We start from the raw sequence: 27,252 nt of genomic DNA, 5'->3' as shown, positions 1-27,252 counted from the left end.
AATAAAGATACCAGATATTTAAAATTATATGTGTACTAACTTCAGTCTTATTTTAATTTTGAATTTGTGTTTTTGAGAATTGCTAGACGATTGTATAAATCTTTATTCAAATTCACTTTGGATCTCTATTTTAAAAATATCGTCAGTGATCTGATAGCTTTCACACTTATATTGTTAATATTTACAGTGTAGCTGCTTTTTATGGGATTTACTGAATTATACTTGGCATGAGTGTTGACCTTTAGCTGTTTTAATGTATGATTCTGAATAATATTTGAAGGGAGACATCAAATTCTGTGTCCTAATTATCATGCAGTTTTTGTTTAGTTCCATGGATTGTAATTGTAATGAGACTGAGAAGTTTAAGGTGACTATTCTGCTCTTGTAGAAAATAGTGTAATCACCAGGAATTATTCATGTTGATTCAGAAAAGCAGCAACATTACTAAATCATTAGTTTTCCCCAAATATTTCTCATCCTGCCCGATTCTTTTTGGTCTATCAGGTCTACTGAGTTATGGAAGGGTATATAGGTGTCATGTGTGTTTGTCTTAGAATAAACTTGGGGGATGAGTAGCAAGATAGCTTTTAACTCTTATGTACGTTGTCCCCTTGTCTGATGATGTTTTTTCTATTTCACATAGAATTAAATGACAGTTACTTCTTTAGATGAATGACATTTATTCTCTTATGGAATCCTATTAACTGGTACATACAAGGAAGATTGATTCAGTTTTGATGTTGGTAGGAACATTTTTCCTTATTCTTAATATTCTTACCTATTTAAACCTTAGTTCGTAGCAAGAGTTACAAACGAGTAAATTCAAAAGTTATAGGATCCCCTCTGAAAGATAATATAAATGTTAATTCAGCTACCACCTGAATGAGAATATATTTCTCTTTTCTTTTCAAATCCGGAAACATTACCGTATGGCTTTTTAGCTTTTTGTTGCTTTCTCAAACATAGACTTCTTGGAACAAAAGTCTTTACTTCAATAAAGAAACTTTGCATTTTGTAAATGTATCTTTTATTTGGTGGTAGTAGCAAAGCTTCAAAAACTCAGGGGAGGAAACCACTCTCCTTTTTTCAGTCAATATGCTTTATAATTTGCAGTGTTTTTCACCTAACATCTTGTTACCTTTTTCTTACCCGTCAATGCTTTGTCTGTTCTCTGTACAATTCTTCACTTCCTATTTAATTCTCCCTCTCTTCCTTTCTTTTTTTTTTTAACCTCACCACTTTTACAACATTCTTGTAAAGGTCACCAGTATCCAACTAATTTCCAAAGCCAGTGGCTAATATTCAGTTGTCTTCTTTCACCTTTCAATAACACGTTAAATGCTTTTGACCGTCTATGAAATATCCTGCTCCCTTGAGGGCCAGCACACTACTCTCTCCTGGTTCCTTTTGACCTCATTTACTGTCTGCAGCTTCTTTCTCGAGGTTATTTCAAGTCCTTTCCCCGGGCTATCTTGTTCACTGCCATGAATTCAACTACAGTTAACATCTGTTTATTTCCCAAGTCTCTATTTCCAGTCCATGTTACTTTCCTGATCTTTCTAGAGCCCTATTTCCTAATATTTCTAAAACCTAAAGAACATAAGGTGCAGAAACTTTCATCTCTTCTGATCTCTCTTTCTGTGCTCTCATCCCCTCCTCCTTCTGTGCTCCTTATTTTAATTAATGGCATTTCCATCTACTCAGTCATCCAAACTGGAAATCTTTCGCTTTTCTCATCATTGGAGTAGGACAACAAGTCTTAATAATTCGAAGTCCTATATAAATCATTTGTGCTTCCCATCTTTTCTACTTCTTTCATTATCTCAGTCTAAACTCTTTTCTTGCCTAGATTTTTGCAGTAATTCTCTAACTAGGCTTCGTACCAATTTCAAAGCATCCATGCAAAGTTGTCAGAAGTTACCTTTCTAAAATACAAGTTTGACCATGCCAGTCTTCCTTTTAAAAACCTTTGAATCCACATCTTTCAGAATAAAAATCAGACTATTCCACGATGACATCAAGGCAGTCTAGAATAGTGGGAATTGTATTGGCTTTGTCATCAGATGGACCAGAGGAGTTGAGATTCCAGCTCTTGCTACGTATTACTAGTATATAATCTTGAGCGAGTTACTTCTCTCAATTTCTATTTCCTGAACTCAGTTTATACATGACCTTCATATGTAAATTGAGGATCCTACTCCATGTTTCACAGAGCAGTGGAGAGAATTAAATTTATGCAAACATCCTAGCAATAGCAGTCCCATCACCATTTCTCTTCAAAGCCCTAATAATCTGACCCCATCCAGTGTTTCAAACCAGTCCCCCATCAGTCATTCAGCTTTAACATTCTATGTATGTGTATTATGCCTACTTGGTTTTCTTTCTGCACCCTCTCGCCCTTTGGTAGTATTAATTGTCCTTTTACGTGTATTCCAACAAATTTATTAAGATCCCTATGAGCATTTATTACATTGCATTGTCATTATCATCATCTGGGCCTTCTATGCCACCCTCCTAGCTCTTTGAGAACTAGTTTTACTTCATGTACTCATTGCCGTACATTGAGTCATGTTGAAGGGTTAGCCTTGATAGCAGTGTAGCCCTGTGAGACTGTAAGCTAAGGTCTTTGAACCACCTGTTCCTTTTTTCTGTCCCTTTTTCTAGTGCTTTGCATAGAAATTATACCTGGCATCTGATAGATTCTCTTGACTGTTATTTGAAATTCAGAAAATGTCACCATTAGGTTTTGAAATTAAAGATAGCTCCATCATTAAAAGCTACATGTATTAGATGCTTCTAGTAACCCATGTCCGTCACGCATTTGTTCTTGTACAGCTATTATTTTTTAATTGTTAGTATTTACTTGTGAATGTTATATTGTTGCCCAGAATCAACCCCCCAGAAAAGTGGAATTTTGAGTTTTTACATATCATATTTAAATGTATCTGATTACAATGCTGAATAAAATTATTTCTAATTAATTGTTTTAGATTACCTATAGTTTTATTATAAGAACCATGACAGCCCAATGGTGTAATGGTTAACACTCTGGACTTTGAAGAATCGTGACCTACGAGTCCATTTGTGCTTGGTTGACTTTGTGTTAACAAAGCCTTTGTTGTGTTTTGTGCTCTCAAATTAAACTCTTCTCATTGAGAAAAGCCACTGCGGAGGACTTGGCAGTTAATAAATCACCTAAGAGCAGAGCAATCCATGTGGTATAAGATTAGGCCATGACTGTATGTATGTACCATAATGCTACATACCATATACAGGAGTTACTGCGTTTGTTTTAGAAATAATTACTCATTTAAATGTATTTATGAAAGTATCTTGCTCACTTGACTATTCAGCCTACAAACTTCAAGTAGTTTTCTCTCTGTTGAGAAACTACATCTCAGTACCACTTTGGCTTCTTCACCTTATGTAGCTATTAGAATCTTTATATTCTGTAAGCTCGTTTCCTTTCTGGTATTAAAAAATGGGTGATTGACATGAAAAGAGAACTGAATTTAGTTTCTAATCCTGATTCTTTAACTGAGCGAGTCACATAACCTCTTTGGACCTTAGGTTCTTTATATTTAAAACAGAAGGATTAAACCAGAAGATCGTCTAAGGCGTCTCTTAGTACTAAAATGTTGTTTTATTATTAGGTTCCTTTGTGTTTTTTAAAGAAATTGAATTTACCCGTTAATTATAGAAATCAATTGATAACCAACGCATTGATTTGATTTTAAGGCCCATTAGCAGATGAACATGTTAAGAGTAATAAAAGTGATTTAGCAGAGAGGAAGTTATGGTTGACTCATTTGTGTACTTCCATAATATTTAGAATATGGGTTTTACAAATTATATATAGTTCACTTCCTTTTCTTTTTAGGAATATACTTGGTTTGTTAGTTTATTAGCGGAAATTAAATGTCAGTGACCCTGACTAGTGCTATTTATGCTGACATGACCTGGAAAAAAAAAACAATCTCTTTTGTAATGTGATGTTTGATCACATAAGAAGAGCAAACTCTTCATATTGGAGAAAGGTATTTCACCATAGAGTAGAAACCTCATGTCATAGGAATGAACTTGGATTATTGGACAGAAGTAGGATCTCAGATTAGGTTTTTCCTATTGGTCTTAAGTAGAGTCTGGTGCATCGTAGGCTCTTTGTAAGTGTTTATTGAATGACTACAGCCTGCTTCCAAAAGAAAATGAATTCATAGTAGGGGACGGCTGATGACGGTGGCCTCTACAGGCCCCCTCAGTTGCTTGCTCCCACTAATTATGCTTCAGCAAGGAATAGTGATGAGTTAAACATAGTTGTTTGTGTAGGAATCCTGAAAGTTTGTTTTAGAACACAAAATGTTACATTTGGACCACCAATCCTGAGTGTAAATTAAACCAAAAGGAGCTGCATCTAGATGGAAAATACTTGAAACAAATTATTTCAAACACCAGCTGGATTTTTTTGCCTACTGACTTGACATCATGATTCAGTTGCCCAGAGAATTAAATCAAAAAGCTAAGTCGACTATGTATTGAATAGGAAACACAAATCTCCCAATACCTCATGAAAATGTTCTCTACAAGTTTTAAAAATAAAAATAATGAATTTACTAGACTACTTCAGAATATTTGATTATGTTGCTACAATGAGATCCTACAGAAGTTTTTAAAGTTTATTATTATTTTTTTTAAGAGAGAAGGGACTTGATAGTATCATACAGAATATCCAGTGACCTCAGGGTAGTTAGCAAAGTGTATTTGAAGAGATTCAAGACACAAAACTTATTCATAGCATTTCACTGTTGATGTTGCTTAGTGACCGCAAACTACCTGATCGGAAACTTTTCCTGCGCACGCTCCGAAGGTAGTTCCGGTATAGCATGACGCTGATGACTCGAGCCTGAAATTGCTTGGAAACAATGTAGTAGAGAATCACATCCAGACAGGTGCTGAGGTTCATCAGGAAGGTGGTGAAGGCCGCCCAGGGGTTGTAACTGTTGTCGTCCCCGTCCAGCATCAGGAAAGCAAAGCAGATGTGGAACGGCGTAAAGCACACGAGCACCTGCACCAGCAGCGTGACGATGATCCTGATGGACTTCTCCTTGACCTTCGGTTTCAGCTTAGATGTCCTCCCATGAAGGAGATTATGAATAATGACCAAGTAGCACCCAATCATGATGAACAGAGGAGTCAAGAAAAAAAATATCAGCCGGGTGAAGTTCAACACGTTAATCGCTTTCAAGTGGATGATGTCGGAAATCTTCAGGCAGGTGGCGGGGGTGGAGGCTTTATCTGGATCTTCATAGAGCAGTAGGAGCGGGACGGTGGTTGTCAGGGTCATTATCCAGATGCCCACACACGCTAGCACGGCTTTGCACGTGTTTTTAAGTTCTTTGGCATATTTTGGCTGCACGATGGCCATGTATCTGTCAGCACTAATAAAAGCAAGAAGCCATAGGGCAATACTCGGATAAAACACCGTGAGAGCCCCGAGAATCTGGCAGAAGTACTCTCCAAATGGCCATTCACCTTTTGCATAATAAAACATTCGAAAGGGCAAGCTCATTATAAATACTAAGTCCAATAATGCCACATTCATCATATAGATAGTTACAGTGGTTCTCTTCTTGGTGGTACAACTGAAAACCCATAATGCAGTGACATTGACAAATAATCCAATGATGAAGATACAGCTGTAGAAGACAAGGGCTGCAATTTTGTATTCATCTGGATATGAGCTGTTAGAAAAGCCAAGTTGAACTTGATTGTGAGAGGTAGTCATCTTATAGCTTGTTGGTGGGCATCACACTTAGAAACTGTAAAACAGTTAAGAAGAATAGGAGGAATAAAACCCATTGCTGAAAAATAAATGTTTAACTTTCTCATACTCAACTTGGCATGTCAGTGGATTTTACTTTTGAGGGTATTTTATATTATGGAGTCAATATATATCTGTCTTAGTATTTATTAATAAATGCATTTTCTAGGAATTATTACTAATACGTACTAACCTATTAAAGTGGTATGGTATATCATACAGCACTGGCAAATTTATTCATTTTTCTCTCCCTGCTCACCTCTCTTCTCCCCCACAGAATAAGCTTTTCTTTATGACTTCTTCACTATAGTGTGAAATTGAGTAGCAGTCGTTCCTATAACAAGCATTCTTTAATTGGGACTGATTGGGGAAAGTCCTTTCTGAATTTTGAATCTAACTATCACTTGCCACCTTCTGTCATCTTCATTCTGTTTAACTATTTTATAACCTAGATTAGTAATATTCAAGTGATGAATTTTTACTCACTAAATACAATTGTAATATATAATTTAATGTACATTAAATTAATATGTAATTTAATCAATACAATTTAATATGTATTAGAAAACTCAGAAAGGAACCATATAACTGGGGAATTATTGAATATTCACAGTAATTCTCATGTGAGATCAGGAACTTTCCCTTTTCACTGATATATCACCATTGCTTATTGAGTAAATTATAGGTAGTCAAAAGCAAATATTTGCTGAATTGATGGAAGAGGGAAGGAAGGAACCTTTGGCAAGGTGACCCTCAGCAACTACTCTCTAATCTGTCGAAGATGACTTGCTTACTTGGACATTAAACCTTTTTTTTCTTTTAAGTGATAAACACTTCATAGTATTATGTTCTGTCTAAATTGTCATAGGTCTAGAAACACCAGTGTGTTGTGCCGTGGTCTACAGATGAAGAATTTGATTCTTAGACCAACCGATGAGCTAGTTTCTAATGCACAGCTGGGAGGACCTAATGCTAAGTTTTCCAGGTTGTTTACCAGTGTCCTAGAAGCAGGTTTTACTGCTGCAGTGGTGCACAAAAAGCACCTCCTTGAGAATTATTGCTAGTATAGTAAGTTTCATGGCCTCACCCTACCTGGATACCAAAACTTAAGTATTATTTGTCAAATTTTAAAAAGGAATATCAAAGATAGGTAGTTATTAATAAGTCGGTAACTTTATGTGTGTGCAGAAACTAATTCCCATCACCAAAAACGTGTGTGTTTCTAATGGAAAGGAGTTTAGTGATTGTAAATATAATTGACCTTCCTCAGTGTGAAACTTCCATCACCCATGATGCAGTACCAATAACAGTGATTTTAAAAATAGAGGCGCTACAAAGAAATGGAACCTTGTGGCATCCCCTTGAAATATGGAGGTGTAAGAAAAGTTTCCTTCAAAAATATCACTTTGCAGAGTGGGCTGTCTCTAATTCAGACCCGAATCTCTCTCTGGTGAAAACTGTGGGGGAAATTAGCAGTCTAGTCAGTGGCATTGTGGGCTGTTGATAATTTAAAATTCATTTGAGCAATTGCTGTAGACAAATACGAGATATGAGTTTGTTTCCCCTTCCCACCTTCTCACTCTCCCATCTTCTTTCCTTCCTTCCTTCCTGACTACAGCTGATTTCCCAAATATTTAGGTTAAATATGATTTTGGAATAGAGTTCTATATGTTTAAAAGCCTGTATTAATTAAAATTTCCAACTATTGGTGTGACGAGAATATTAATTTCTATCCAAAGAGAAAGGTACTACATAGAAAAACCAATTTGATTCTTAGAACAACAGATGAGCTAGTTTCTAATGCACAGTTGGGAGGGCCTAATGCTAAGTCTTCTAGATTGTTTACCAGTGTCCTAGAAGCGGATTTCACTGTGGCAATGGTGCACAGAAAACAAAATCGCCAGTATCATACAAAGGAGAATAATTTTGGAGGGTTGACCCTTTATTTTTAACTTTTAATGAATTTTTAAACAGTAGCAATTGTAGTATAAGTGAAATTTTGTATCCCTTTTTCTCTTTTATTGCTTCAGGACTCTCTTCACCCATCCACATCCCAAATTCTGTCACATAAATTCCATACTTATAAACCATTTTTAAGTAAATCTTTTCTCCCTTAGTGGGCTCAAGCTGTTTTTATGTCACCAACACTTGTATTCATGTTTTTAGGTTGAAAAAAATATGCATGATGCATGTGTTTTAAAGGTATTGCCAGTATAGGTTTTGCTCTACACACGTGAATGAATTTTTGGATAGACATTGAAAAGTGATTGGCTTTCAAGTCAGCGTTTTAAAAGCTTTCAATTCCATGATTATTTCTTAAAACCCTTTAAGTACATTTTGTGAAACAATGTGATTGAAACCAAGTGACAACAACTCTTAAATATACTTACTATTTATCATATCAACATTTTCCTTAAGTTGGAAAAAATTATTTACTATTAATGTAAAGCAATATTGAAAATAAATGAAAAATTATACTATAAAGCAGTAAAATGACAGCATAACCCATTTCAAGGTCCTTCACCAACATGGTTTCAGTAATGTACTATTAAAATGAAACAATGATTTTGAAATTTATTAAGTACAGCAGTACTTCTGATAATCTGTGATGAAGTTAATTAAATGTGACTTACCTCCTGTCCATGAAAAGGCTGCATTAGGGAGCAATGTTTTTCGGTATACCCAGTTCTGTAAAAGAGATATCTTTGAGTTTCTTGTGTTAAAATACCTCTCTCTAGAAATGGTATATTTAAGAAATGCTGTATTTTTATTTTGTTTCAGGCTCTTCTGTTGCTTTAAGTTGTTTCAAATATGATACTTGGTATAGGAGTTGGTACTTGTTCAACTGCAATTGCTGCTTTGTCTCTTTCAGGAAGTGCTCTCTGAAATAAGGCCTTTCAACTTATGACTTTATCCGGATGTGGTTTTTCTTCTTCACCAATGATTTGTTTATACAGTTATGCTCGGTATAAGCTCCCCTTGAAATGATGGCATATGTTTAAGAGAATCATACAAAAAGGGGAAAATGTCTTCAATTTGTTTACTTCAAGTTTGGATCATCTATTGAAAGAGGATCATATTTGATGTTGACTAGAATGGGATTCACAGTATAGCTTCTTCACTTTCTAAGCTGTGTGACTTTGTCTAGTTACCTACCCACTCTGAGTCTTTGATCCTGCAGTTAAAATAGCGATAAAACCCATCTGATAGGATTGCGAGGACTCTAAATCAGAAGAATCCCAAGTGCTTAGCATAGTACGTGGCACTAGGTACTCATAAACAGTTAACCCTTTATTATAAACTTACTGAAATCATAGAATATCCCTTCTTACTGTTAAAACATTTCTAAATGGTTAAAATTGGAATCCTCAGTTACTTGCTTCAGCTTTGCATATACATTTACCACTTTGGTTTGCTTTATTTTTTAGCTCCACAGTGCTTCATACCCTTTTATGTGACATGGAAGTCTAGAAATAATTCCTTGTGCATAAACATCCTCACAAGTTGCTACGAAAGGACTGAAAGTTTTTAGTGGAATAATTTACATAGTAGCAGTATTTTAACCTAAGAAGGGAAATGAAACAAACGGAAAGGGAAGTGAGCAGCCCTAATCATTGCCTGCCTAGTTATATTAAATTTTTTACTTTCTCTTTTCTTAAAAAAATAATCTCAAAAAAAAAATAATAATCTCATGGTTTGTCCTAAAACCTTAATCATCTCATTGGTTTTTCATAAAACTTTAATTATCTTTATATTTGGTTATACATGATTTGTCAACTTTTAAAAGGTACATGATCTTAACTATTTGTTTTTTGAATTTTTTTTTCTCAGACAAAAACCATAGTAAGTTTGTGACTTCTAAAAGTTATTTAAATCCTTGCCTTTGATGGTCAAGTACTTTTTATTGTGGTCACCAGCCAGAATGGGTTTTTAGAAGCGTTGGCAACAACCAAAGAAAATATTTCTTGTGTAGATGAGGATTCCAGGCCCAGACAAGGCCAGGGACTTGCTGAAGGACTCAGCTCCCTCCGTGCTGAGTTCAGTGTCCTCCCATTTCAGCCCTCGCCGCTGTGATAACTTCTCATTATGAGGTGATTACATTGATTTATTTACTAGACAGGATTTATTCACTGCTGAATTACATTAATCAGTATTTTTACTAGATGGAGTTATGTGTCATATGCAGTATAGGAGTTTGATATTTCAGCTGGAAATAGAAACCCCTTGTCTGTGGATCCATTCTTTTCATTACCTTAGTTCCATATAGACTGTGACAAGGTTTCTAAATTGAAGTGTTGATTAGAATCCCGTGTGCTGCTAGAATCTGCAGATACAAAGATGGCATATATCTCATTAACACTTGAGTCCTTTATCGTACACAGGGACATTCTTTTTTTTTCTCAGAAAGAGGCGACAAGGGGCAAGTTAGGAAATCCCCACAGGTGCAGCTTGAGAGTGGATCAGCAGTCATCTTCCCAGCTTCCTCTCCATTTTAGCTGTAGGGGACTTCCTGCATGTGCTCTGCTCCGCCTTTAACATGCCATTCCATCCTGTAATACTCCTTACTGCTGTACTCTTGGCCTGGCCAGGTTGGCCAGCTGCTACTTATCCTTAAAGTTTTAGTTTTAATGCTGCCTTTTCTAGGAAGCTTTCTCTCACTTCTGAAGCTAGGTTGGTTATTCACCCCTGTAAGTTTCCTTAGCACTTTGTATTTACCCTTATAGTGGCTTGTGTTTGTGTTATTATTGCTTATTTAATTGCCTTTTATCCTTTAGTAAATTAAGGTCTTGGTGGGGTGGTATGTGTTGTATATGTGTGACAGGCTTTTAATAAATATTGCTTGAATGTGTGACTGACAAAGTAGATGAAGAAATGGAGGGTTGATGGAGTCATGGATGAATTACTGAGCCAGGTATATAGGTTTACACAGTATATCCCCATTATAAAACATGCTCCCTATATCAGAGACTTGTCTATGCCACAGACAAAATTATATTTCCCATTCTTAACCTGTGTCTGTTTACCCCAGCAAGTATAAGGGGGGCTTATTCCACTTCCTCACAGGAGTGTTGAGACGACGACCATTGTAGTTATTGTTTGTTTCCCAGCCTGGGTGGCTGGCCATGCACAAATTCTGAGAGGATGGTAGACAGCTAGTCTACCAGAGTAGTCTACCAGAAAGAAGAGGGGTAAGGGAAAACAGGGGTGCCTCCAACTAGGGTGAGAGTCTTATCATTGGGCCCTTAAGGTCTGTCTCCCACTTTGATGTTATAGAATCTGGTTCCCTACCCCTTTTTTTTCAAACTTGTGTTTAAACTGACGGCTCTTTTTATTTATTTTTTTTATTTTTTAGGGGGAGATATGTTGAATAGTGGTTTCTAGATAAAGAAGATTGAGATACACTTTGTCTAAATATGTTTTTTAAAAAAATCCAAACAACTTATAGCTTACAGCCAATTAAATACGAACCTCCTCTCCCCTCGGCTTCCTAAATTGTTTTATAAATTTAGCAATTCCCAGATTCCTTTTCCTTGGCAATTTTAGTGTCGTTTTAAATTTTTACAGACACATCAACAATTAGACAGTTACTTACCTTACAGCAAACAAGTTGAACCTGGATAACCAAAGTGATAGATAATTTTAGTTAAAATGGATCTAAATCAGCAATGAAAATAGAGTTCCCTCACTTAGAGGATCTCTCACTTAGAGGATCTTGGAGAAGGCTTCTACGTGGCCGTGAAATCAGCTCTGGACCCACTGAAATTCTACAGGACCCTATGCCAATAGTTTGAAGTGTGACATTTCCCTGAATAGAGATCCATAGTCTCCAGGACAACTGACTTGAGTAGAACTCTCTGGTAATTATGATGTACATGGCTACCTGCTACAGAATGGTCTCACAGTTACAGGAGTTAGTATATACTGGGGGTGCCAAAAAATGTATACAAGTGGACACTTTGCTCAGTGTTGCTCAAGCCATAGTTGGCCGTAATCAGACATGTCTGGACGCTGATGGTAACCACTTTGAGCACCTCTTGTAACTCCAGAAGTCATGCGTGACTTGTATTCGTCTTTTGTTATCGGTATATATTGAGTATTACAATTTTAATACAATTTTCCTTTCTTAAAATGTGTTTACATTTTTTGACACTCTCTGTATATGGATACGAGTATATAGGAAAAAATACTTAGTAGTATAAGGAAGTAGCAGTTTAGAAGAAAGAAGTATTGTGGAGAGTCAGGATTGGTAAAGAAACAAGAGATGTGTTACTGAGTTACTTAAATCCGAACTTGTTTACTAGCGTGTGTGACTGAGGATTTTTGTATACAGACATCTGTATGTGAAAAAGTACATGTCTATACAGTAGAAGGTTGTTGGTTTTAAAAGAGTTACTTAGGACTTTTTATTATTCTACTATTACTCTTATCTGTTTTACTGGTAATCAGAGGTGAATAATCATCAGTCAGGAGTCTTAAGTGCTTTACATGTATCATTGAATTGAATCTTCATGCCAACAGCAAAGTATATTGAGGACACAACAGTAGTATGTATGGATGGTGTAACCCAGGGATATTTACTCATGATTCTGAGATTGTGTTGTGCTCTTTCTGTATTATGGCATTATACACTATTTTAATAATTTTTGTTGAAGTTGGTCCTACTGAGTAGAGAATCATCAGAATAGTAATTTGATCTGTAGCAAAAAGTCTCCTGAGGGAAGAGACCATCCTTTCCTTTCCTTGTTTCTCACTAAAGAGTTGACATTCCCAAGGAAAGTTTTGTATCTGCGTTCTGTCAGCTGTAAATTTAATTTTAGGAAGATCTCTGCCATTCGATGGACCAAAGACTTTTAAACACTCAGAAATGAGTATGTCCCAGTGGTTGGTAAACATGTAGGAATGCTCAGCCTCATAAGTAATCAAGGAAAAAAATGAAATATCTTATGGTTATAAGATATTATTACCCACTCATCAAAATGCCTACAATGAAAAAGACTGACAACATGAAGTTTACTGACAACGTGAGGATATACACCAACTAGGAACTCTTGTGCATTGCTGGTGTGGTGTTTACATTTGGAAAGTAAGTACTAAAATGAATATACATATGTCATGAGACTCAGATTCTACTCCTAGATAGAAATGCATATTCCTGTGCACCAGGAGACATACATAAGAACGTTTATACCGTGTTTCCCCGAAAATAAGACCTAACCAGACAATCAGCTCTAGTGAGTCTTTTGGAGCAAAAATTAATATAAGACCCGGTCTTATATTATATAAGACCGTAGAATGGATAAATTCAACAACTGTAGAATGGATAAATCAGTTTTGGTATAGACAATTAAATGCTTTTCCCAATCAAAATGAATCATGTAGAAGGCACATGCAACAACACAGGTGAATCTTGTATGGATAGTGTTTAGTGAAAAAAGCCAGACTTGAAGGAATTCATATTATATGATTCCATTTATATGAATTTCAAAAGCAGACCAAACAAAATGTTTAGCGATTTATGCTTAGGTGATAAAACCTTTTGCAGGAGCATGTAATCGTAAGGAGGAGATGCACGCAGAGCTCCCAGAATGCTAGCAATTTCTATTTATTGACCTAAGTGCTAATTACTCTAGTGTTTGTTCTGTGATAATTTATTAATCTGTATATTTTTGTTTTGTCCTTGTATCTGTAAGGGTCTCAATAGAAAACATGGTATACTTAAATTAGAGTAATTCAGGGAGGGCTTATTTATTAGGGTCTAATGACAAAAGAATGGAACCTAATGGCAAAAAGGGAACCTTTGCCAGGACTATTACCATGTTGTACCCTGTACCCACCACCATTAGGCCCAAAGAGATCAAGGAAGGGAGAAATTACTAATACCCGGAGGGAGGGACCCCTGGAGTTAGCTGCCTTGAGAACAGTGGTGACTTTCTGTTGCGGGACAATAAGCCTGAGGTAAGACTGCAGGAAGGAACTAGGGGAAAATACCCTGGCCTCAGGCTCCTCTCCTAAATCTCGTCTGGGGCTCCCATTGGCCGATTCAGCGGAAGTCCGGAGGCCCTTGAGCTTTTGGATGGAGTAGGCACCCTCAGCCTCTGGGACAGAGCAGGTGAAGAAGGGAAGAGAACCAAAGGGGTTTCCAACGTGCTGCACTTCGCTGTGTATGTGTGTCACATTTCATATTCAAAAAGGTGGTGTTTTTTTTTTTAAGGCTTAGGCTTTGAGTTGGGAAAAACTGGGTTTGAATGTATTTCTGCTTCATTTGAGCTGTTTCCATGAGTAATTTTTTTAAAACACCTTGGGTCTCAGTTCTTGTCTATGAATCATCGCATTCCTCATAGCTTGTGTAATGAACATGTTTTAGACACCATGTATTATTTCTCTTTGTTTCTCTCCTGCCTGAAATGCCCCATTCTCCCGGTGGCACTTCCCGCTTGCCACGCATAAAAGTTATGGTTAAAGGAAACAGAGTTAAAAGGAGATAGGCAAATTAGGTGAAACAATCTAACACTCTACCAGAAATGGATAAATGTCTAAAGAACAAAATCAGCAGACGCCGCTCACTCTTAGTCACTTGTCTCCCACAGTTCTTCCCGGAGAGTTGTCATTCATGGAGGTGGGCAACCTCTTGGAGACATTATACTCGGCCTGCAGAGGAAGACATAAAAATTGTGCAGGCTTTTGTTTCCTTGGTAATAAAACTGCACTGATCGGGAAGCTGTTTACCAGAACTCTCCTTCTCTCCTTGCTTAAAAACTAATGTAGTATCAGTGACAAACCAGTGGAATTATTGCAAGGATGTTATCTTCTCATTGTTAGTACTTTTCATATGGATACTTTTTATAAGACGTTTCTGACTTTTGGTTCCTATAGTTGCTTGCCAGCAGCAAGCTACGCAGTCTAAATAGAATCTTAACAGAAAAGGGAAGTAGGTAGCACCACCCTGAGACCTGAAGGGCAGCCTGCTGGTGTGTATTTTGTTCAGAGGGCACAGATGTTGGGCTGCTTCATCCTGCCCCTGGTATAGGATTTATCCTCTGACATTGGGCTAATTCTTTATTTAGGATCAGCAACCATACGTGTTTCCCACTGGGAGTTAGAGGTATCTGTGACTCCTCTCTTTTACAGTTGTATTGTTATTCATTCCTTTGTTGTACTTCCATCTCCCATATTATTCTTTGCATTTCGTGTCAGTCTTGTTAACAGCACATACATCTTCACATATTTCAGGGCACCCCGCATACTGCTTCACACACAGGAGGTCCTTGATAAACAGGCTTATTGATTTGACTATTGTTTGTGTTTCTTTTTCTGTAAGAAAGAAAGCTATACCATATTCCAAAATATGAATGCCTGGTGTTTTGGGCTAGATATGATCACATTTACATGTCAGGCAGTAGAAAGATAAAAAAAGAGGTAGATTAGGATTGGTCAAATAGAGGCCCTAGAGTGAAAGTTTTTGGGCCAGATACACATTTGTTGTATCAGAGAAGTTAGGACAATGTATTCAATGTAGAAGAACTTACACAATTAACTGAGCATGAAATAGTTCTAGATTGCTCATGTGTTATCCCGTGTTACCATGCTGATCTGCCTTGCAAGGCTGCTGTGATATGACACTGTGCTTTTACTGCCACCTACAGATGATCAGCCAGTCTTGGAGCTTCACCTTTACCTGATCTGAAGTCTTGTTGAGATTGAAATATTTATGTTTTTTAAAAAGCTATTAATCAGTGGAAGATAATAAAATATTTTAGTGTTAATTTCTAAATAATTCTATATTACGTAGTATTATGTAATAAACGTGTTCATTTCTCTTAAACATTTTGCCTTCTAGACCATTTCTACCTTCATTGGAAGTAGCCTATCTTTTTTAGGAAACCATTTTCCTCTGTAGGACTATGTATTCCTGGGCTAGGGTATTGAGAAGATTCCATTATAAATGTTATTTGTATCTGATATTCTACTCAGAGTTAAACATAAAGGTGGCCTTGGAACAAATTTGATATGGTTTAAAAAAATGTTTGAAAGTGATAAAATACACAACATAAAATTTACCATCTGAACCATTTTTAAGTACGCAGAGCAATAATATTAAATATATTCACATTGTTGTGCAACCAATCTCCAGAACTTTCCTCTTCCCAAACTGAAACTCCATCCTCATAAACAACAACTCCTAATCACCTTCCCCTCTTTCCAGCCCCTGGCCACCAGCATTCTACCTTCTGTTTCTGTGAATTTGATCACTCTAGATACCTCATGTAAGTGGAAACATAAGTATTTGTCCTTTGTACCTGGTTTTTCACTTAGCATAATGTCCTCAAGGTTTATCCATTCTGTAGCATGTGTCAGAATTTTCTTCCTTTATAAGGCAGATTAATATTTAGATATGGCTGTACCACATTTTATTTGTTCATCTGCTGATGGACCCTTGAGTTGTTTCCTTTTGGCTATTGTGACTAATGCTCTTATAAACATAGGTGCATAGATATCTCTTTGAGACCCTGTTTTCAATTCTTTTGGGTGTGAACCCAGAAATGGAATTGCTGAATCATGTGAAAATTCTAATTTTTTGAGGCACCACCATACTGTTTTCCATAGCAGCTGAATCATTTTATATTCCCACCAGCAGTGCACAAGGGGTTCCAATTTCTCCACATCCTTGCTGAGATTTGTTACTTTCTGTTTTGTCTTTGTTTGCTAGTAGCCATACTAGTGGGTGGCAGGTGGTATCTCATTGTGGTTTTGATTTTGATTTGCCTGATGATTATTGATATTGAGCAAGATTGCCGTTGGCCATTTGTCTGTCTTCTTTGGAGAAATATCTACCAAATTCTTTGTCCATTTTGTAATCAGGTTTTTTTGTTGTTGTTGTTGAGTTGTAAGAGTTTTTTATATTTCCTGGGTAATAAGTAACCTCTTATAAGATACATGATTTGCAAATATTTTCTCAATGTATTCCATAGGTTACCTTTTTACTCTGATTGTATCCTTTGATATATAGAAGTTTTTTTGGCATGGTTCTAGGTTTGCACATTTGTCGTATTGTCATGATAAAGATGAATTGAAACTCTTTAAAATTTTAAATGTTAGGGTAGGGTAGGATAGATTTCTCTCAGTAAAATCCAACCCATCCTAGTGACTTAATATGAAGAGTATTTAGCTCCAGTCCTCAACACCTTCCCTTCATCCAGGAGGGGTTAGAACAGGGGAGGTAGGAACAAGCTCTGTTTCAGATTTGACTCACTACAGAGCCTTCAACTTCTCTCCTCCAAGGTAGCTCCCATTGTTTCCATTTCTAGCCAACATGGAGGAATATTAGAAGGGAAGTCCAGGATAAGGGATTGCTTTCTCACCAGGTGCTTTGGAAATTGTAAATGTCATTCCTGCTCATAAACACCATTAGCAAGTACTTGGTTGGGTGGCCACATTTAATGATAGGAGAGGCTGGCAAACAATTCTTAGCAAGGTAGCCAAATCCCTGGAGATAAGGAGAAATGGATTTGGGGGAACTGCTTGCTGGCAGTTGCCTTCAGAGAGCAATAGTTGTAACACATTAGCAAGCTGGAGTTATGGGCTCCTCAATCAACATACAAAACACTGAAGAGAGAGAACATCAGGTCTTTCTCTTTAGTCTAAAAAATCAACTATGGAGACACTGAATGGCAGAATTGTTGGTTTGCCAGTCATGTGTTTGGAAAAGCCAAGGGAAGTGTGTGAAATGGCATCATGATGTGACTGTCCGTTAACAGTGATGTGCTTATAGACGCCATAGGTGGTATTACAGGGCAATAAGCATGGCCGAGATGGTCCTCATTGACATCAGGAAAGGAAGGAGATGCAGGCCTGCCATGGGAGAAACATTTGATAGTGTTTATCCTAGAGAGGTTAGAAGATGGGGCAGGAGAACGGTCTTCAACTATTGAAGGGGCTGTTCTATGAAAGAAGAGTTAAAAATTGTGAGGGTGGGGGAAGGCATGGCTAAGGGTGAATTAAGGCTACAGAGTGATGCTACAGGACATTTTTGGACTTGGGAAGGAGTAACTGTGTGGTATACTCAGTGTCTCAAGTCACAATGATTCCCTTGGGAAGTGCTGAATTTCAGACACTAAAGATACTCAAACAGTGGCTGGGAAAGCACTGGGAAGGAATGTTGTCCAGGAAATCTGCACATTGGATGAGTAGCAGGAATGAAATCCCTGTGAAAGCCCTTTAAATCCTGAGCATCTCTGATTCTGTGCTCTTCTTTACTCTGGGAATCACTTGTAGGCTTAGAGAACTGGAGAAACTAATACGAGTCCAGCAGATTTTCTTTCACAGTAAGTTCTGTGCAGCCCATTACTGGTACAGCAGAACTTGTACTCCTGCTCTGTAACATATCAAGGACAGAAGTCCCTTGATAGATGAATAAAGAAAATGTGATGTGTGAGTGTGTGTACACACATATACATAAATATATATATATAAAATATAAAATGTGATATATATATATGTATATATAAAATGTGATCTATATATATGAGATGTGATCAAACAATATGGTGAATGTTTAAATAAAAAAAATTATTTCACTGGGTTGATCAAAATGGCGGCGTGAGGTGAGCCTCTGTAACGCTCCCCTGGAATTTACAACGAATCGGACAACAATAACTCCACAAAGGACTCCCTGCACAGCAGACAGGCAAGACGAAAAGGCCCACTACTGAATTCACCTCCAGGTGGGCGAATCCCGCGAGCTAGGGAGGAGGGAAGGGAGAAGTGTGGGGACGGAGCCGCGCGGGCGCAGGACGCAGACCTAGCTCAGTGCTCCGAGCTCCCTGCATCCCGGAACTACCACAGCTGAGGGAGAGGGAAGAACTCGGACTGCTAGGGCTCCGCTTATGGCCCACAGGGCTGAGGGGGCAGCATATAACATGGCTGAACCCAGCGCTCACGGCAGAGACCTCAGAGCAAAGACTGAGGGAAGAAGGCTGAAAACTGTGGTTTAAGCCCTCACTGCTGAGCGGAGAACGGAAGCCTCAGGCACGGAGACTAGCCGCCCCCTCCCTACCCTCCCAGAGCTCGCCCCGCCCCCAACTGCCCGGTGCTAGAAGCGATAAAGTAGCAGTGTCGGATCAAAGGACAGAATATTTGCTGCTCTGAGAACTGTGGACCGCAGACACAGATTCGCAGCCCAACTAGTTCTGGCAAAGGGGAGGGAACTGTGGAAGCAGGACCAGCTGTGGTGGTGGTCGCAGCCATTGCTCTGGGCCACCTCTCACAACTCACCCCGCCCCTGGCCTCACCTATCTGGGCGGATTCCTGCAGGAGTAAACAGAACTGCTAGAAACATGGGCTCTGAATCGGGTGCAGAAAGAGCTTTGGAACTTCAAAAGCTCTCCGCACCCCTACAAGAACGTGGCGCCCTATGACCCAGGTGAACTGTTAACAGAGGAGAGGCCCGTCTCCCAGGGAATCCCCCCATTGTGTGAGAGGCTGGAATAGTGCAGAGAAAACATAGCACTACTGTGTCAGAGAGAAAAAAAAGGCTGCAGTCGGAGAGAAAACAAAACATTCTACCAACAAGTATTGGAAAACAAAAGAAAGACCTCTTCCTATCAACCTGTTGCAGAAGCCACTCCTGTAGATGTCTAGGAAGAGAAATAATAAATCAGTAATTGTCATGAATAACCAAGGCAACAAGACAGCTCAGAAAGAAAGTGAAAAGTCTCCAGAAAAGGAACTTAAAGATATGGAAATATGTGACTTAAATGATAGAGAATTCAAGATTGCAGTTCTGAAAAACCTCAGAGATGCAAGAAAACACAGAAAGGCAACTTAATGAACTCAGAAATGCAATCAAAGAACAACATGAGCATTTTACGAAAGAGATTGAAATTTTAAAAAAGAACCAAATGGAATTTCTGGATATTAAGAACTCAATAGAAGAAATTAAGAATGAAATAACCAGCTTAGGTAGTAGAGTTGACCAGATGGAGGAAAGAATCAGTGACATCGAAGATAGAAACCTGGAAATGACACAGATGGAAGAAGAAAGAGACTTGAGACTTAAAAGAAATGAAAGAACTCTATAAGAACTTTCTGACTCCATCAGAAAGACCAATATAAGAAAAATAGGCATACCAGAAGGAGAAGAAAGAGAGAAGGGAACAGAGAATATATTCAAAGAAATTGTTAATGAGAACTTCCCAAATTTGTGGACAGAACTGGATCCTCGAATCCAAGACAAATAGAACACCTAATTACCTACATCCCAACAGGCCTTCTCCAAGGCACATTGTATTGAAGCTGTCTAAAATTAACACCAAAGAAAGAATCCTCAAGGTAGCCAGGGAAAAGAAGACGGTAACCTACAAAGGAAAGCCCATTAGATTATCATCAGATTTTTCAGCAGAAACTACAAGCCAGGAGGGAGTGGAACCAAATATTCAAACTATTGAAAGAGAGAAATCATGAGCCAAGAATAATATATCCAGCAAAGATATCGTTTAGATATGAAGGAGGAATAAAGACCTTTCCAGACATACAGAAGCTGAGGGAATTTTCTAATACATGACCTACACTACAAGAAATACTAAAGGAGGCTTTTCGACCACCGTTAACAGGGACAATTTGTGGCAACCGAAACATAAAAAGGTGGAGAGTGAAGACCTGAACCGGAATATGGGAATGGAGAAAGTAAGCGTGCTGAAGAAAATGGAATACTCTAAATATCAAATTTTCTTTTACATAATCTTAAGGGTATATACTTAATATATACTGTAATAAAAGAAGAAACAGAGGGAAACATCATAGAATACCACCACACAGAAATAATAGACAACAACAGAAAGGCAAAGAAACAATGGAGACATAGCCTTACCAGAAAACTAAAGGCAGAATGACAGGAAATCCTCACGTATCAATAATCACCCTAAATGTAAATGGACTGAACTCACCAATAAAAAGACACAGAGTAGCAGATTGGATCAAAAAACTAAACCCAACCATATGCTGTCTCCAAGAGACACATCTCAGCTACAAGGACAAGCATAGACTCAAAGTGAAAGGGTGGAAATTGACACTCCAAGCAAATGGTACCCAGAGAAAATCAGGTGTAGCCATAATGATATCAGATGAAACAGACTTCAGGGTGAAAAAGATAACAAGAGACAAAGATGGACATTTCATAATGGTAAAGGGGACTATACAACAAGAAGACATAACAGTCATCAATATTTATGCCCCCAATCAGGGAGCACCAAAATATACCAAGCAACTACTAACAGAACTAAAGGGAGAAATTGACCAAAACACAATTATACGAGGGGACTTAAATACATCATTGACAGCTATGGATAGATCATCCAAACAGAAAATAAATAACGAAATAGCAGCCCTAAATGACACATTAGATGAAATGGACATCATTGACATATATAGAGCACTTCATCCTAAAACATCAGACTATACATTATTTTCGAGTGTACATGGAACATTCTCAAGGATAGACCATATATTGGGGCATAAAAGCAGCCTCAGCAAATTTAAGAAGATTGAAATCATACCAAGCATATTCTCTGATCACAAGGCTTTGAAATTGGATATCAACTGCGAAAAGAAAGCAGGAAAAAACACAAATACATGGAGATTAAACAACATACTTTTAAAGAATAACTGGGTCAAAGAAGAAATTAGAGGAGAGATCAAAAGATATATAGAAACAAATGACAATGAAAATACATCCTACCAAAATTTTTGGGATGCCGCGAAAGCAGTTTTAAGAGGGAAATTTATATCATTACAGGCCTATCTCAAGAAACAAGAAAAATCCCAAATAAACAACCTCATGTTACACCTCATGTTTTCTAGTTCTTAAAGAACTAGAAAAAGAAGAACAAGTGAAACCCAAGGTCAGCAGAAGAAAGGAAATAACAAAAATCAGAGCAGAGCTCAATGAAATAGAGAACAAAAATACAATAGAAAAAATTAATGTGACAAAGAGCTGGTTCTTTGAAAAAATTAATAAAATCGACAAACCCTTGGCTAGACTCACTAAGATAAAAAGAGAGAAGACACTAATTAACAAAATCAGAAATGAAAAAGGGGAAGTTATCAGGGACACCACAGAAATACAAAGGATCATGCAAGAATATTATGAAGGAGTATATGCCACCAAATTCAATAACCTAGAAGAAATGGACAAGTTCTTAGAAACATATAGCCTTCCAAGGCTGAACCATGAAGAACTGGAAAATCTAAACAGACCGATCACCAGTAAAGAAATTGAATCAGTCATCCAAAACCTTCTCAAAAGCAAAAGTCCGGGACCAGACGGCTTCACTAATGAATTCTACCAAACCTTCAAACAGGATCTAATACCAATCCTGCTCAAACTCTTCTAAAAAATTGAAGAAGAGTCACTACTCCCTAACTCATTTTATGAGGCCAACATTACCCTGATACCAAAACCTGGTAAGGACAACACAAAAGAAGAAAACTACAGACCTATATCTCTGATGAAGACTGATGCAAAAATCCTAAGCAAAATTTTAGCAAATCGAATACAACAATGCATTAAAAAGATTATTCATCATGACCAAGTGGGGTTCATCCCTGGGGCATAAGGATGGTTCAACTTCTGTAAATCCATCGATGTGATACATCACATAAACAAAATAAAGGACAAAAATCATATGATTATATCAATTGATGCAGAAAAAGCATTTGACAAGATAAAACATCCATTTATGATAAAAACACTTAATAAAATAGGTATAGAAGGAAAATACCTTAACATAATAAAGGCCATCTATGACAAGTCCTCAGCTAATCTCATAATTAATGGTGAAAAACTGAAGCCCTCTGCTCTACGTTCAGGAACACGACAGGGCTGTCCCCTATCACCTCTGCTTTTCAACATAGTGTTGGAAGTCCTTGCCAGAGCCATCAGGCAAGAGAAAGAAGTAAAAGGCATCCAAATTGGGAATGAAGAAGTTAAATTATCACTCTTTGTGGATGACATGATGCTATATATAGAAACCCTAAAGACTCCACCAAAAAGGTGTTAGAAACAATCAACGAATACAGTAAAGTTGCTGGCTACAAAATCAACGTACAAAAGTCAATTGCATTACTATATACTAACAATGAAATCTCAGAAAAAGAAATACAAAAAACAATTCCCTTTGCAATTGCAGCCAAAAGAATAAAATACCTAGGAATAATCTTAACCAAGGATGTGAAGGATTTATATGCTGAAAACTATAAGACATTTTTGAAAGAAATTGAAGAAGACACAAAGAAATGGAAAGACATTCCATGCTCATGGATTGGAAGAATCAACATAGTTAAAATGGCCATATTACCCAAAGCAATATACAGATTTAATGCAATCCCCATCAAAATCCCAATGACATTTTTTAAAGAAATAGAACAAAAAACCATCAGATTTGTTTGGAACCACTAAAGACCCCGAATAGCCAAGCAATCTTAAGAAAAAAGAACAATGCTGGAGGTATCACACTGCCTGTACTTGTACTACAGGTCTACAATAATCAAAACAGCATGGTATTGGCAGAAAAACAGACACATAGACCAATGGAATAGAATTGAAAACCCAGAAATAAAACCACAGAAATATGGACAGATAATTTTTGACAAAGAAGCTAAAAACATACAATGGAGGAAAGACAGCCTCTTCAATAAATGGTGCTGGGAGAATTGGATAGCCACCTGCAAAAGAATGAAACTGAGCTGCTATCTGTCACCATGTACCAAAATTAATTCAAAATGGATCAAAGACTTAAGCATAAGACCTGACACAATAAACTGCATGGAAGAAAACATAGGTACTAAACTTATGGACCTTGGGTTCAAAGAGCATTTTATGAATTTGACTCCAAAGGCAATGGAAGTAAAAGCTAAAATAAACAAATGGGACTATATGAAACTTAAAAGTTTCTGCACAGCAAAAGAAACCATCAAAAGGCAGTGTGGAGGTCCCTCAAAAAATTACGAATAGAATTACCATATGACCCAGCAATCCCTCTCCTGGGTATCTACCCAAAGAATTTGAAATCATTTATACATAAAGACACGTGTGCTCCAATGTTCATTGCAGCTTTGTTTACGGTGGCCAAAACATGGAAACAACCAAAATGTCCTTCGATAGATGAATGGATAAAGAAGTTGTGGTATATATACACAATGGAATGCTATTCAGCGTTAAGGAAAGATGATATAGGAACATTTGTGATGACATGGATGGATCTTGAGAGTATAATGCTAAGCGAAATAAGTCAGACAGAAAAAGCAGAGAACCCTATGATTTCACTGATATGTGGTATATAAACCAAAAACAACAAAAGAACAAGACAAACAAATGAGAAACAAAAACTCATAGACACAGACAGTAGTTTAGTGGTTACCAGAGGGTAAGGGGGTGGCGGGTGGGTGATGAGGGTAAAGGGGATCAAATATATGGTGATGGAAGGAGAACTGACTCTGGGTGGTGAACACACAATGGGATTTATAGATGATGTAATACAGAATTGTACACCTGAAATTATGTAATTTCATTAACAATTGTCACCCCAATAAATTTAAAAAAGAAAAGAAAATGACTGGGTTAACAAATTGGCTAGCTGCTTAGGAGTTCCAGAGGTTCTGTCTCTGGATTCATATCTAGTCCTGTCCTAGCTGTGGTTTAGCGCCACCTGGTGGCACTTCAAAATAAAGGTTAGCTATTGATGGGAAAAAAATTATTGCATTAAAAGACACATTGCCATTAATCTCCCTCAAAAACTCCCCCTTACTTTAAACACACTTATCCCATTGTTCTCGTACTTTCTGAAGCAGTTCTGGAAGTCCTCTTTTGTGAGTATCTTTAGTTGCGCTGTTGAGGCTGCCTTGATGTCCTGAATCATTTTGACTTTGGAGAAGAGTCAGAAGTTGCACGGTGCCAGTCACATGGTACCAGTCGCACAGTGAATAAGGTGGGTGAGGACACACGGTGATGGTTTTATTTGACAGAACTTGCCATATACCAGAAGCAATGTGTGGCACGGAGTGTTGTCATGATGGAGGATAGTTTATGGCATATTTAAAAACACACCTCTCAATTGTAGCTCACATCCGACTGACTGCACCAAACCAGTTGAAACTTGTCACACACTGTTAACTAAGATTTGATGCACCGCTTCCCAGGAAAGATCCCTGCCTTTCCATTGAATGGCACTCGGCCTCAGCATTCAGTGTATTTTGTGTCACACATCGCTTCTGGTCTATGGCAATTTCTGTCAAATAAAAACATTATGGTGTGTCCTCACCCACCTTATTCACCTGATCTGGCACCGTGTGACTTCTGGCTCTTCCCCGAAATAAAAATGACCATGAAAGGTAAACGTTTTGAATAGATTCAAGACATCGAGGCAGCCACAACAGTACAACTAAAGATACTCATGAACGAGGACTTCCAGAACTGCTTCAGAAAGTGGCAAGAACAGTGGGATACGTGTGTTCGAAGCAAGGGGGAGTATTTTGAGGGATATCAATGGCAATATGTCTTTTACTGTACTAATTTTTTTAATTTGAATGTTCACTGTGTCTTTTGATCACACCTCATATACACACACATACACAATGGAAATTTACTCAGCCATAAAAAAGAAGGAAATCCAGCCATTTACAACAACATGGATGGACCTTGAGGGCATTATGCTAAGAGAAATAAGTCAAACAGAGAAACACAAATGCTGTATGATTTCACTCATGTATGTAATCTTAAAAAAAAAGAAAGCAACAAAACCAAGCTTATAGATACAGAGAACCGATTGGTGATTATCAGAGGTGGGGGAGGTAGGTGAAATGAGTGAAAGAGGTCAAAAGGTACAAGCTTCCAGTTATAACATAAAAATAAATAACTCCTGGGGATATAATGTACAGCATAGTGACTATAGTTAACAATACTCTATTGCATATTTGAAAGTTGCTGAGAAGAGTGGATCTTAAAAGTTCTCATCACAAGAAAAAAAAAAGTTTTTAACTGTATGGTACATATACAAATATTGAATCACTGTTACACACCTGAAACTAATAAATGTTTTATGTCAATTATACATTAATAAAAATAAAATAACCAAGACATAATTCACTGCAATGTAGAGTTATTACACTAGTAAACTATTTGTAACATGAAGAGGTTTTATTTTTTACACATAATCTAAATGATTGATTTTGCTTCCTTATGAGAAAAGAATATTGGAAAATTTTTGAAGTTTGTACTTCCAGAAAAATATTTAAATACTTAAAAGAGGAACAGAATGAAAAAAAATCTTGACATTAAAATAAGGATAAATTGATAAGACCTAAATAATGAGTTGGTAGGGTAACATCTTTGAAATATTCGTAAAATAAAATATACAAAATAGTTTATATTTTCCGTGTACTACTAACAATTCTTACAGAACTTTAATATGGACTATTTAAGCTTCCTTGTTAGCGCTCTTTTTCCCTTTCTGAATGAGCCCATCAGCTGTTTAATAGGACTCGCCTGCAGTCACGCTATGAACCACTAGATGGCAGCGTTAGACAGAATTTGATAAAAGCTGTAAACTTAATCGAAAGTTACTAAATGGGGCTGAAATGGTGAAATAGTTTTGTAATAAAATGAATAAAAGCTTGAACTGTCGTGAGTATTTTTACTGTATGTATACCGTAGTTAGAATTTAAAAATGATAGTGATTTTATTAAACTTATTGGGATGGCGTTGATTAATAAGATTATATAGGTATGTGTTTATTTTTTACGAAACTATTATACATAACAAAGTATTTAAAACACCAGTGGTATAACAATTGTGAAATTCCTGTGTTATAAACCTAAGAATAATTTTAAATTTTGATTATGAGTGGGCTCGATACAGCACAATTCCAAATTTATAATTATGCAACTTCATCCCAACAGTAACCTTAAGGAAAAAATGACATTATCTGAGAATTGTAAGCAGAGATTTTTTTTCTGTCAAAAAGATATAGTAATATTGTTTTAGGTTTTGTCTCTTTTGTATGAGGCACAAGCTGTATTTTTACTAGAATGGAAGTATATGTAAATGTTAATAAGAAAATTGGAATTTAGCAGTAGTAGGTATAATAATTCCATGTTACAGTCATCAGCTTTTGTGTCCCACATAATGTATCTTAGCTAATTCTGGGGCACGGAGATTTCAATACCTACTTTTAGCTTTTTTATATAAATAACAAAAGGAATTAGGTATCAACAATAAGTAGAGGGCGGCCAGATGGCTCTGTTGGTTAGAGCGCGAGCTCTGAACAACAGCGTTGCCGGTTTGATTCCCAAATGGGCCAGTGAGCTGCACCCTCCACAACTAGATTGAAGACAACGAGCCGCTGCTGAGCTTCCGGAGGGGTGGCCAGATGGCTCAGTTAGTT

At 37.3% G+C, this 27,252-nt stretch overlaps 2 protein-coding genes across 3 annotated transcripts in view; one reads left to right on the top strand and one right to left on the bottom strand.

The window, feature by feature from the left end:
• The window catches only part of UBAC2 (UBA domain containing 2), a 163,697-nt gene that overhangs the window by 30,928 nt on the left and 105,517 nt on the right, over window positions 1-27,252 (top strand). The gene's annotated exons all lie outside the window — the stretch shown is intronic.
• On the bottom strand, window positions 4,530-9,483 carry GPR18 (G protein-coupled receptor 18). The gene has a single exon (XM_081046499.1). The coding sequence runs from the start codon at window positions 5,780-5,782 to the stop codon at window positions 4,787-4,789; it is 996 nt and encodes a 331-aa protein (XP_080902625.1). The 5' UTR covers window positions 5,783-9,483; the 3' UTR covers window positions 4,530-4,786.

Source organism: Rhinolophus hipposideros (assembly GCF_964194185.1).
Source record: "Rhinolophus hipposideros genome assembly, chromosome: 4".
Taxonomy (NCBI): Eukaryota; Metazoa; Chordata; class Mammalia; order Chiroptera; family Rhinolophidae; genus Rhinolophus; species Rhinolophus hipposideros.
The sequence above is the reverse complement of the archived record's forward strand: the minus strand, read 5'-3'. Positions and strand labels throughout refer to the sequence as shown.

Excerpts from the sequence above, each read along its gene's own strand:
- GPR18 (XM_081046499.1), bottom strand. The coding sequence starts at position 5,782 with ATGACTACCTCTCACAATCAAGTTCAACTTGGCTTTTCTAACAGCTCA.